This window comes from Nycticebus coucang, chromosome 19 (assembly GCF_027406575.1).
Source record: "Nycticebus coucang isolate mNycCou1 chromosome 19, mNycCou1.pri, whole genome shotgun sequence".
Classification (NCBI taxonomy): domain Eukaryota; kingdom Metazoa; phylum Chordata; class Mammalia; order Primates; family Lorisidae; genus Nycticebus; species Nycticebus coucang.
The window spans coordinates 69881947-69895447 of NC_069798.1; the positions used below are offsets into that span (position 1 = coordinate 69881947).

The 13501-nt window shown below is 43.7% G+C and overlaps 1 protein-coding gene across 5 annotated transcripts in view; it reads left to right on the forward strand.

Moving 5' to 3' along the window:
* Positions 1-13501, forward strand: part of ZNF236 (zinc finger protein 236) — a 139471-nt gene that overhangs the window by 84570 nt on the left and 41400 nt on the right. For all 5 annotated transcript variants that reach the window (XM_053571725.1, XM_053571722.1, XM_053571726.1 and 2 more), the window contains exons 12-18: positions 785-926; positions 1559-1819; positions 4526-4767; positions 7496-7594; positions 8057-8208; positions 9075-9178; positions 13139-13290. In XM_053571725.1, the coding sequence (XP_053427700.1) occupies positions 785-926; positions 1559-1819; positions 4526-4767; positions 7496-7594; positions 8057-8208; positions 9075-9178; positions 13139-13290 (1152 nt within the window). The remainder of the gene's footprint in view (positions 1-784; positions 927-1558; positions 1820-4525; positions 4768-7495; positions 7595-8056; positions 8209-9074; positions 9179-13138; positions 13291-13501) is intronic.

Genomic DNA, 13501 nt, shown 5'->3' on the forward strand with positions numbered 1-13501 from the left:
ATATAATTACATTTTGTATAGCTATTTTTTTATTGTTTTATATTTTCATTGATCTGTAATCAAAGATTGTATCCAGTAAAATAGCAGGCCACATTCAATAATTCAAAGTTTGTACCCAGGTTTGCCCTGATTTGCATATTAATAGCTCAATCAAGTCCCATTTAGTAGGAGGTTAGCCTGAAGGAATTCTTTATGTAGTAAGTGTATATAAAATGTGAAATACTGGAGTTAGTCATTTTGCTATTTGTAGATATCCTTTTAGTAAAGTGTCTATAAAGACACTGACCTTTTTTAGAACAAAGGATCATATGAGAATCACTGTGTTTTGAATTTCTTATGCTATCTAGAATATAGTATTCATATTGAATAAACGTGGCATTTAAAATCCTGATTAATCTAAACTTGGGACATAGTTATGTAAATTCCATGTCCACAAATGTCCAGATAGAAAAGACATGTAGAAATCCATTTAAAAATAGCCGTAGAATCCAGGGAAGTCATTGTGACAATATAGATAATTCTCATTTTGAGAAAATACACTTCCAAAGATAACACCAGACTCCTATCTTCCAAATTTTGAAAAATTTTTTTCCTGTAGGCATTTTTTAAATGGCCAGTTTCTAATATAATTAAAGTAACATTTAGTTGCAACACTGAAATCTTCACTTTAACTCACCAGGATCTTCATCTTCTAGGTAAAGCAGATGGCTTGTGATGTTCAATTTTATAGTATTATTGATAGGGAATTATTCCTGCTGTCTCTCTCTCTTTTTTTTTTTTATAGGTCTTATCCAGCCCATTCCAAGAAACCAGTTTTTCCAAAGTTATTTTAATAATAATTTTGTAAATGAAGCAGATAGACCCTACAAATGTTTTTATTGTCATCGTGCATATAAAAAATCCTGCCACCTTAAACAACACATCAGGTAAGGTGAATAGGTTCAGAGATGGAAATTTAGTATGAGAACAGTGATTGAGTGAGCTGGTGATGTCCAGAAGTTTTTAGGACGGTAGTTTTAGCTTCTGGTGTCTAAGCCGTCAGGTCGGACTCGGATGTATTTGATAATTAATGTTGCCATTCTTCATTGTCTTCACTCTGTGACTCAGAAGCTGCCACTGAATTTTATTTATATGTCTACCATACTTCAGGATCTGCAGTTTCCAGGAAACATCAAAGAAGCATTTGGTTTATTTCTTTAGAACTGTGTTTATGTTTTTCAAGTGTATCCCTCAGAGTTTAGATTAATTTTTGGTGCTAACAACAGTGAAAAAGTACAAACTTGATCATGGGAGACGGTACAATGTCATGAACAAGTATAGAAGTTAGAAAACGTGGGTTCTAGGTTTGTCTCATTTGCATGCTACTGTGTGACTTCAGGCAAGTCACTTAATTCCTCTGAGTCTCAGGTTTCCTCATTTGTGAAAAGCAGAGAGCAACATCTTTGCTGCTTAGCTTAAAAAATGTGATGAGCAAATGAAATATTATACAAGTGTATTATAGTTGTAAAGCATTATAAAAGTGTTAGAAACTTACTCATTACAATTTTATTTTTTTTAGGTCACATACAGGTGAAAAACCTTTTAAATGCTCTCAGTGTGGGAGAGGCTTTGTTTCCGCGGGAGTGCTCAAAGCACATGTCCGGACACACACGGGACTCAAATCTTTCAAGTGTCTGATATGTAACGGAGCCTTTACTACCGGCGGCAGCTTGAGGCGACACATGGGCATACATAACGACCTTCGCCCGTACATGTGTCCCTATTGCCAGAAAACATTCAAGACCTCACTAAACTGCAAAAAGCACATGAAAACCCATAGGTAGGTGTAATTCTGGTGGCTGCTTTTTATAATTTTTATAATTCCTAAACGGTGATGAGGAATGTTTTTGGGATAAATCGTCTCTGATTCTTGCATAATTTTTTTCTAGCTTATAGCGTATGGGCTAAAGAAAGTTACGTATCAGTGTCTAAGGATGTAATGAGAGCCACAGGCTATGAAGTATTAAAGTTTGGATTTTTAATTTAATATTGAAGGGTTTGTGTGAGCTGTATTGAAGCTGGGAGTTGACAGTTAGATGAAATGCTAGACTGTGCCCCATACGGTCAGGGAGTGGAGATGCCTGAAAAGAGACTCTCAGGTGACTCTTTGATTCTTAAGAGATTCCTTAAATCTGTCATTCAGTTCTTACCTGATGGGAAGGGTGGCTCATCTCTAGGTGGAGATCATCCTAAAGATGTGCATTTTTGAGGAGTGCTGGGGTGCCACAGCACGTCCTACGAGATTTGTAGTAAGAGTCACTAAACCTGCTGCCCCACAGCATTTGCTTCTGGATAGCATTTAACTCAGATTTGTCTGCTCAGATGTTCCTTATAAAACAAAACACCAAATACTAGAATCAGGTAACTGTGATAGGGTCTTCTATGTTTTGTTCTGACGTTACCAGTCTGAGTGCTAGGTGCACTTGACAGAAGAGCCTTTTGATTTTGCCACCACTTAGCCCAGAACGTGACCTGCATTTGTGTGTGGGAGCCTTGGGAAAGGTGATACTGGAGGTGTTGTATAGGGGCCTCCTGCCGCTCACACACCCAGTGTTGTTACGCTCCATGGGGGAAGTGAGCTGCTACCTGCGGGTCTGGGAACCATGGGCCACGGGTGCGTACATGTTCCCGATGCACACCGCAGCAGGATGACCAGGCTAAGAAGATGGGGCCTGGCTTGCTCCGGGCACATCACAGCAGGACGACCAGAGTTCACCAGGCTCAGAAGATGGGGCCTGGCTTGCTCCAGGCACACCACAGCAGGACGACCAGAGTTCACCAGGCTCAGAAGACGGGGCCTGGCTTGCTCCGGGCACACCACAGCAGGACGACCAGAGTTCACCAGGCTCAGAAGACGGGGCCTGGCTTGCTCGGGGCACACCACAGCAGGACGACCAGAGTTCACCAGTCTCAGAAGATGGGGCCTGGCTTGCTCGGGGCACACCGCAGCAGGACGACCAGAGATTATTTGGCAGGGGTTGCATGGAGGGACATGAGTAGGGGTCAGGGTCAGACTTTGAGTCTGTCACCTTGCTGCGTTCGGTACTTTTCTCTTATAGATTGTGTGCACTTTGAATCCACTTGCAAGGTTTCCTCCCTTTATTTGAAGTGTTGGGAATTCCTCAAATACCACATATCCTATGTTAAAGAGAGGTACAAAACGTTATTGTAGTGAACTACAATAGGAAAAAGAAGGACAAGCGAGCAAACAGAAAGCAGCCTCCCCGCCCCCCAGACACCACATGAGGCACGTGTCTTTGGGGGAGAGGGCAGTGGCGGGCACCACATGGGTTGCTGTGCCAGGACTGTCACTATAAAGATGTGACCCGTGTTTCCTGAGCCGTTGCTCTTGTGTGTTATGTTTTGGTTCTCCCTTGAACAGTGACATTCACTGGGAATTGATGATTTTTATTTTATTTTTTTTTTTTGGAGACTCAGTTTCACTATGCGCCCTCAGCAGAGTGCAGTGGCATCACAGCTCACAGCAGCCTCCCACTCTTGGGCTTAAGTGATTCTCTGGCCTCAGCCTCCCAAGTAGCTGGGACCACATGTGTCCACCACAACGCCCGGGTATTTTTTTGTTGTTGTTGCAGTTGTCATTGTTGCTTTAGGAATTGACTTTTTTATATCAAAACATTCAGAAGTTTTATTTGGAATTAAGAATGAAATTCTGAGAGGGCCGATCCGTAAGATCCTGGAGTAGAGCAGGTGATGGGGCTCGTGTGGCTCTGGCCCTGGGGCTGTGGGGGAGGGGAGTGGATGGCCTGCTGTCTCAGCTGCTGTGCACGTCACCTGGTCTGGTCATCAGACGATGACTGAGGTGGTGCTTCTTTTAAGATCCTAGATTCCTTCACTGAATTCATTGTTCATCTTTTTTATTTTTTTGGAAGAAAAATCATCGACATTGATGAAATAAACTGGACATATTTTATGCACATAAATGTTGCTAAAAGCATCATGAATGTCAGTCTGGCCCTGGGCCTCATGTTAAGTGTCTTGTAGTGCATTGGTCACAGAAACTGTCTGTGGCCCTGGACGCTGTGAGGCAGCCTCTAGATGTCACCCTCCGTGTCTGTGCACAAGTTTGGTCGTGAACTGAGTCCAATGTTTCAGGCATGGCCTCATCAAGTGCACTTCTGTTTTAGAAGACGAGCTCATCACAGAATTTGAGCTGGCAGAGTTTTACGTTTAAATATGTGGCATCTTTGTTTTAGAACTTTAAAGAATTCCAGTGCATGCCATCCTCCACCTTCACTGTGCCCTCGTGTCCTGTAGCCTGTAAGGCACTTGGGATGGGCAGCCAGGCCCTCCTCGGAGCTCAGTGGTGCCTTGTGTTGGCCTGGACTGCCCTCCAACTCCAAATGAAATGATTTAAGAATAACAAGTGTTACTAGTAACGTACAACCTTCACGGTGGTATCCCTTGTAAGTAACCACAGACCTTTGGGAGTATCTAATTGTATGAATTATTCCTGATTTTTCTGAAGGTACGAACTTGCCCAGCAGCTCCAGCAGCATCAGCATGTGGCCTCAGCAGGGGACGGTGCCGTGGACCAGCAGGCCGTGCAGATGCAGGTGGAGATGGAGAGCGGGGAGTTGCCGCAGCCTGCCGAGGTGGTGGCAGCCAACCCCGAGGCCATGCTGCACCTGGAGCCGCCGCACGGGGTGGGCACAGAGGAGGCAGGGCTTGGACAGCAGCTGACGGAGCAGCCTCTGGACACAGATGAAGGTGAACATTTCAGGAATGATCTCGTTGAGAGTGGCAGCCCCTCACCTGGAGGCAGTCCAGCTGCTCTCCCCGTCTATGTCTTTTAACCTTTCTGAGTCACAGTCTGTGCTGTGTGTCCGTGTGTGGGAGAGTGAACTATTTTCTATCACCCTGTGTACTCTTGTGTGTGATTAAACAGTTGTGTTAATTGACAGCGATACACAGTACGGGGTACAGAGGGATGTATAGTATCAGAGCAGGGTAATTAGCATGCTTATTGTTTGTTTGCACCGGGAACATTCCGTATCCCTCTATCTGTTTGGAACGACAGGATATGTTGTTGTTACCGGGCATCCTGCAGTGGTACAGAGCAGCGAGACCTGTCCTTCCTGTCCGGCTGTGTCTTGTATCCTTTGACACCTGTCTGCCTGTCCTCCCTTCCCTTCACCCCTCCACCTCTGTGCACGTCGTCCCACTTTATACTTCTATGAGATGAGCTTCCCAGTGTGAGTGAGGACACAGCCGTGTTTTACTTCTGCTCCTGACTAACTTCACTTGGCATCATGCCCTTCAGTTCCATCCACCTTGCCGAGAAGGACAGACGGGATTTTACTCTTCGAGAGCTGCAGTAAACGTGGGCGTGCAGACCTCTCTTTGAGAGACTGATTTCCTGGCCTTTGAGTGAATGCCCAGCAGCGGGGTCGCTGGATCGCATGGTGGATCTGGTTGTGGTTTCGGAGGAGCCTCATGCTGCTCCCCTCAGCGGCTGCCCTAGTTTACATCCCCACCAGCAGGGAGTATGCGCGCCCTCTTCTCTGCGTCCTTGCCAGCATGTTTTATCTTTTGTCTTTTTGATAATAGCTATGCTGGGTAAGATGATTCCTGACTGTGGTTTTGATGTACATTTCCCTGATGGTTGGTGATGTTGAACATTTTTTATGGCCAGTTGTATATCTTCTTTTGAGAAATGTCTGTTTAGATCATTTACCCATATTTCTTGCCCATACTTTAATCAGATTGCTTGGCTTCTCTTTTGTTTGTTTGGCTTGTGAGATATTTGAGTTCCTGGTATATTCTGGATGTTAATCACTGGCTGGACGGGTTGTTTGCAAGTATTTTTTCCTGTTCACTTAGTTTGTCTTTTCCCTCTTTTTTTTTTTGGGGGGGGGGGGATTCATTGAGGGTACAAGAAACCAGGTCACACTGATTGCATTTGTTAGGTCAAGTCCCTCTTAGAATCGTGTGTCTTTTCACTCTTGGTTCCTTCCTTTCTGGGTAGAACCTTTTTAGTTTTATATAATACCATTTATTTGTTTTCTTTTGTTGCCTGTGCTTTTGAGGTCTTACTCAGAAAATCTTTGTTTTCCTCATGTTTTCTTCTAGTTTTGTAGTTTTATTGTGTCAGGTCTTAAGTCTTTAATCTATTTTGATGAAAATTACTACATCCACTTTGACATCTGCAAAATCTGTCATCCATATTTTTCATGTACTTGCTGCCACTTTTTTCCGTATGAACGTGCAGGCGTGTGTGTGTGGATTGGGGTCCTTCTGTGCAGACTTTTTTGTAACCTACTTTAATTCCTTTATATTTTAAGAATATCTTTCCTTTTATCTGTGGTCATTTTAGTATTATACTCTGTGTATAGACCCTCAAGACTAATGCGGGTCAGCTGACTCTGTTAGGAGTCTGTATGAGACCAGGCTCCTCTCTCAGAAACAGGCAGCGCGCTGCTTCCTTCATCAGTAAAGTCTGGCTGTAAACGGATGGCAGCGCGTTGCTTCCTTCATCAGTAAAGTCTGGCTGTAAACGGATGGCAGCGCGTTGCTTCCTTCATCAGTAAAGTCTGGCTGTAAACGGATGGCAGCGCGTTGCTTCCTTCATCAGTAAAGTCTGGCTGTAAACGGATGGCAGCGCGTTGCTTCCTTCATCAGTAAAGTCTGGCTGTAAACGGATGGCAGCGCGCTGCTTCCTTCATCAGTAAAGTCTGGCTGTAAACGGATGGCAGCGCGTTGCTTCCTTCATCAGTAAAGTCTGGCTGTAAACGGATGGCAGCCCAGCTATGGGCAGCTGCTCTGTGATGTGGCCGTGAGCATCTGGCATACGCTGCTTATCTCGGGCAGGTCTGTCAATAGTGTGCTGACCAGTTTACTGCTTTGTTGTACAGATATCCCAAAATCTTTTAGTCTGTGGGAAGGAACGTCTGCTTCTCATGTCCTTTAAAGCCTGGAACAGTCCATATAGGAAAGATTCTAAGTGACTGTTGAATGTCATCATACAGCAACACATTGTTTTATGAGAGTGTCTGAGTTTTAGGATGGACTGTGAAGACTTTAAGTGGTGATATTTTGAAGATACAAAGATAGTGCTTTAACCATATTATAGTTACACACAGTGCCAAAATATTGTACGCACATTTTAATACTGGAGATAGCTGTGTTAAAATCGTAACATTCAAGTCATGTTGACTTCTGCAATTCCAAGAGATACAAGATACAACCTTTAAGATGATAAAGATTATTGGTATATATTGAGTATTACAATTTTAATACAGTTTTTCCCTTTCTTAAAACGTGTGCACATTTTTTTTGACAGTGTGTGCGTATGCATCTGTGTATCTGTAGCCTTCCTGTTGTCTTTCCAAAGAGGGGGCTGATTTTTAAAAACTCACTCCAGTGTCCCTTTGGGCAGACTTGGTAGATAGGGAGCAATTTCCGAATGTGTGAGTCTCCATTCCTGTCTTACCTCCAGATGGCTTTGTGGCTGCACAGGACCCTCTGCAGGGACACGTTGGTCAGTTTGAAGAGCAGACATCCCAGCAGCCCTTTGAACCAGTGGGGCTGTCCCAAGGTCAGTGTGGGCTTCAGTGGAATTTGCAAATGAGCCTTACTTGGATTGGCTTTAATTTTATAGCCACCTGAGGTATTTTCTCTTAAGGCCCTTCTAAAGTGTATGGTCACAAACCAAATAACTTTTGCAGGTATTATAGGATTTTTTTAAATTGATACATAGTCTTTTGTGGTCTGCTTAGATCTTTTATAACTGTCTTACATGTAGTTTCTGGTCAAGGAAAGGTGCTGGAGTAGAAAGTGGGACATGGGGGGGATTGGGTGTTGGTGGTTGCTCTGTGAAGCCTTCACTCAGTGGCGTGGGCTGAGCACAGTCTCCTGCCTGTTGGCAAATCAACACTGCCTCTAATTCAGAAATAAAAATGTCCCTTTAGACATTTTTTTTATTTATAAACCCACGTATGTGTGTGTGCATTTGTGTAAAACTCTTAATTTTTTTGGTAAAACTCCTAATTTATTCCAGATTTTACAGTGACTGATTCGTACAATCAACAGACTCAGTTTCCACCTGTCCAACAGCTACAAGATTCCAGCACACTTGAGTCTCAGGCCCTCTCCACGAGTTTCCACCAGCCAAACTTACTGCAGGTTCCTACCTCTGATACAATCAGTGCAGTGAGTATTGACCGAGGAGTATATACTTACTATTTAGCAGATGCTACTTTATTTTTATTTATGGAATCTTAAAAGAAATGTGTTAGGAGGAAAACATAATGAATGTTTGACATTAAAAAATAAATGTTCAGTGCATCACTTTGAAGTTTCTCAAGTTGGAGACATTAAAATGTATTTTGTTTTGATTTTTCTTTTTTTGGAGTTTTTTAATAGTGATTAAAATGATTGATCAATCAGTCATTCTCTTTCTTTTCAATCTACTCTCATTAGCTCCCCTGCCCCCGTTGTGGGCCTGGACCCGCCCGTGGAAGTTTCAGAGCATTTTTCTGCTGCTAGAAATGGCAGAGTTGACAGGAGGCACCGGATCTGGGGGGTCCTTGGTGGCGCCTTTTGTGGCGGAGCTCTGAGTGAGACTGCAAGCTCGGTGGCTGTCACGCAGTCGGGCCTGGGGGTTTGGGGTTACCGTGAGTTCTCTGCATATGCAGGATGCTGCTCCTTGACATAGCAGCTTAGCCTCCTTCTCCCCTGTGTCGTCTGTGACATGAGGAGACTTAACATTTGCTAAAAGTAGTAATTTTTTTCTCTGTCAGTAAGAGTAGAGCAGATGGAAGAGTAATCTCTTGGTAAGATGTATAAGAATAGATTACCAAGAATCAGTAAATCAATAAAATAGGTATTTATTTAATTTATTTAATCATATCTATGTAAAGTTTTATTATTGTTCTGGCTCAAATGATTTTAGTGTACTCTTTGGGGTTTTTTCCTTTTAAATACACATTTTATGAATGTTCTTATCCTTAGTTGATTGTTTTGTATTCATTCATAAATATTCAATTAGCCTGCTTTATACTTCTCTTAAATTTTAGACAACTCGTTTGATTCAAGAGTCACCCCGAGAGGAACTCGACCTGCAGGCACAGCATCCCCAGACCCTGGAGGACAGCGAGGACCAGAGCAGGCGCTCATACAGGTGCTGTCCTCCCAGACCAGCTCGCAGGCCCGTGACCCTCAGCGGTACAGCGTGGCAGTGACTCTGCACCCCAACCCTCCCACAGTTCTACCAAGTAGTTTCCATTATCATCCACGTTTTATGAATAAAGGATATGAGACAAAGCGGATTAACTTGCTAACATTCTACTGCCAATAAGCAACAGGGCCAAGATTTGGGTGTAGTATTCTTCTCCAGCCTGTGCATTAAGCCACTTTCCTCTGACTCCCTGTCACTGCTTTAAGTCACTGTTACCACGTTTTGAGAAGTAACTCAGATTTATGTTGTGCCCTTTGTCCTAAGACTATATGCGTTACAACCTGTGTGCCAAGGTAGAGCCTGATCGCAGAGATGCTCTGAGATGCATTGTCTACTCACTCCGCAATATGCACTATTATTTTTATTTTTAGAGAAAATCATGCGAAAACATAATTGCTCAAAATAATGGCTCTGCCGCCCAGCTGGAGCACAGTGGCACAGTCATAGCTCAGTGTAGCCTTAACTAATGGGCTCAAGTTGTCATCTCACTGTGGCCCCCCATATAGCTGGGCCTAGAGGTGCACACCACCACACCAGGCTAATTTTTAAATTATTTGTAGAGACAGGATCTTGTCCTGTTGCGCAGGCTAGTCTCAAACTTCTGGCCTCAAGCGATCCTCTTGCCTTGGTCTCCCAGAGTGCTGAGATTACAGGTGTGAGCCACTGCACCTGGCCTCTATTTCTATGAAATGAAAGATGAATATATATGTATTAAAAATTGAAATGGCTATTATTTTTTATGGAGATGTCTTATCTCTTTATTATTTTGTCATTTGCTTAAAATGCTGTTTTTCCCCGTAGCCATTTAACAGCAAACTATGTCTCATTAGTTTATTATAGTCACTCTTCAGAACTAAGGAGCCATCATACCTCACAAGAATCTTCTTCATTAAGATTTTGAAAATGCATAGGTTTTGCTAATATTAGCACATAAATTTTGATAGACCAGTTAACTGCTTTGTTTCCCATCCGTAGGATTTGGCTAGATGTTAGGTTCCTCGGACCAGTGTTCTTGTGCTTTAGATCTTGACCTTCAGAGGGTGATCCTGAGGTCTTTATGAGTTTTGCAATTTCAGAAATACCTGAGCGCAGTGCTTTGTGCCTTGGGGTCTGCTTGTTTTGCAGGGATGCACATACACGGGCTGGGGGACTTCTCTGAGTCTCCAGATATTTTATTTACACTTCCATTTGTTCAATACATGTTTGTTCAGTGTTATGTTATTTGGGATATTGCATCATCATTTTGAAGTGCGATCGTGTTTTCATGTGATTCCTTCATGGAACTTGCTCAGGCATCATTGGACTTGTAGTCATGTATCCTCCATCTGTCCATTCCTTTGACGTTGGTCCAGGACCAGGACGTGCTGAGCACAGGGCTGTGTTAGTCAGCTCTGGTGGAGTCCACATTCTCTTAGACAGAGGTAGTAGCGAGTACACAGGGACCCTGCATGGTGTACGGAAGTGACTGCGGCTGCAGGGAAGAATGAAGCGGGAAGAGGATGCTCCCTGTCATGTGTTAGCAGATTGAAAAGTTGTCACTGCTGTTGTAAGAAAAGCAGCAAATTCTGGATGTATTTAGAAAGTGGAACCTACAGGGTTAATTGTAGGTCAAGATGTGAGAGAAACAAGGGTGATACTAGGATTTTGATCTGAGCAACTAGAAGGATAAAACTATTGTTATTTGGGAAAGGGGGATCTTTGGTGGAGCAGGTTTTGGTGTGAAGACCAAGGTTTGGTTTTGAGTCAGGAAGATGGATGTTTGAGAAGAAACGGCACACAGGCAGTTCTTCCTACCGACTGACACTAGGAGAGAAGGTCAGGCTGGCAGGAGCCGTCAGGACAGGTAGCGTTTAATCCTGGGGAGATGTGTGTCCAAGAAGGAGAAACGGCTGGAAGACTGTGCCCGCCCCTCCACTGGATTGCGAGCAAGGGGAGGGAGGAGGAGCCAGCCTTGGAGAGAGATGCTTACGTGCGTGTGTTATCTTTTTGAGGAGAGGATATGTAATTTTCTTTGAATTCTCTAAGAATCAAGGAACCTCCAGCCTCTGGTTTTCCTAAAGTACAGCACTAGTGGAGAACAGCGAGGCTGCACACAGATGTGCTTGTGAGCCTCAGACGGGCTGTCCTGTGAGCACTGTCCCTGGGACCTTGGCATGTCCCCCAGGCCCTTCTAGCCAGTCTTGTTTTGGGAATACACCTCAACTGTCAGGGAAAGGGTTAGCTGAGATTCTGTGCAAGACCAGCAGGCACCAGGGTGTCTCACAGTGTGGTTGCTAGAAGTGTCAGCTTTGACAATTTGGGCTGGTGTCAGAGTAACGGAAGAACAGCAGTGGCCGGCAGGGCGGGTGGGGGACCCCACAGTCTGTGAACTGTGGGGCTCCATCTAATGTGAGGAGAGCTTGGTTCCAAGGTGGGAGAGAAGCCATTGGCAGGGCCCAGGTGGCTTGGGTTCTGCTTGTCACATTGTTTCCTGGAGGATGAGCTATTTTTCTCTATATCATAAACAACATTGTTTTTTTGGTGATGTTTGGATTTAATTAATAGATATGTCTCTTTTCCTTATTAGGGAACCTTTTCTCAGTTGATAGAGGTGATTTAATGATATTCAATTCTGCAAAGAGATTTTCTACTTTTGATGTGCCTACCAGAATTAATCCCAGTCTCATTTGCAGAATTACCTTTTTTTTGGCAATTTTTTGCAGTTTTTTTTGACTGGGGCCGTGTTTGAACCCACCACTTCCGGTATATGGGGCCGGTGGCCTACTCCTTTGAGCCACAGATGCTGCCCTGCAGAATTATCTTTTTAAAATCTGTGGGGAATATTGTTTGCTTGTTTTCTGTTTTTATTTATTTATTTTTTTTGAGACAGAGCCTCATTATGTCACCCTCTGTAGAGTGCTCTGGCATCACAGTTCATAGCAACCTCAAACTCTGGGGTTTAAGCAATTCTTTTGCCTCAGCCTCCCAACTAGCTGGACCACAGGCACCCGCCACAATGCCCGGCCATTTTTCTGTTGTGGTTGTCATTGTTCTTTAGCAGGCCCCAGGCCAGGTTTGAACCCGCCAGCCATAGTGTGTGTGGCCGGCGGCCTAACCACTGAACTGGGGGCGCCAGGCCTTGCTTTCTGTTTTTAGTAGATAGCTTCACCCAACCAAATGTGTACATAGGAGTGAAATTTCAGAATGTATTTGCAGCTTTCAGTCTTTAGTTTAGTCTTTCAGAGGACTATCTCTGCAGATACCCAATGTACACAGAGGCTGTTGTGTGGAGACTTCATTGACTTCCTGCTGGAGATTAAAACTTGGGAACAGAAAATACAGGGGTGTACTCAGTGGATTAACTGTTAATAACATGTGAAGAGGAATTTTGAAATTCGTAATTATTTTAATTGTTAAAGTAATTTTCATCTATTCAGCAACAATTAAAGGGGAAATAATGCTGCATGTTTTTATATGTTAATTTGTACGATCTGTTTTTTATTTTATAAACCAAAGGAGTATGTGGCTTGGCAGGTAGACTCAGCAGTAATTCTGACTCTGAGGCAGTGGGAGGTTTCACGTGTCTAATGACTTAGCAAAGAAAGTAGCCCATAATAAAATTTCTTTCTGTTTAGAAAAATGTCTAATTATATATTATGTCTGCTAGGGAGTTATTGCAGGGTTTACTAATTTTGAAATAATACATTCAGAACTACAAATACACTAAGCAGACTTTGATCTAATAAAGTATTGTTGCTAATATTTTGTGTTTTATGATTTTGTAAGTGTTAGCACCCTGGGCTCTGTAACAGTTGAGGCTGGATGTTGGTGGCGCTGGTGGAGTCTGCTGGCTCTCCATGCCCACCGCAGATGCCCTGCGCAGCTGTGCTGTGTCGCCAGCCTAAGCTCTGTGTTGCCTTGCAGGTGTGACTACTGCAGCAAAGGCTTTAAGAAGTCCAGCCATCTGAAGCAGCATGTGCGCTCCCACACGGGGGAGAAGCCCTACAAGTGCAAGCTCTGTGGGCGCGGCTTCGTCTCCTCCGGGGTCCTCAAGTCCCATGAGAAGACACACACAGGTCACTGTCTGCCTCACACTTGGCGATTATGTCTATCCTATGGTTTAAAAAAACTTAAATGAAGCAGCTTTAATGAGCCATAACCCACATACTTTTCAGCTCACCCACATAAAATGCACAGTTCAGTGGGGGTAGTGTGTTCACTAGAGATCTTCAGCCAACACCCCTGTCTAGTTTTGGGTTCTGCACCCATTAGCACCCACTCCCCATT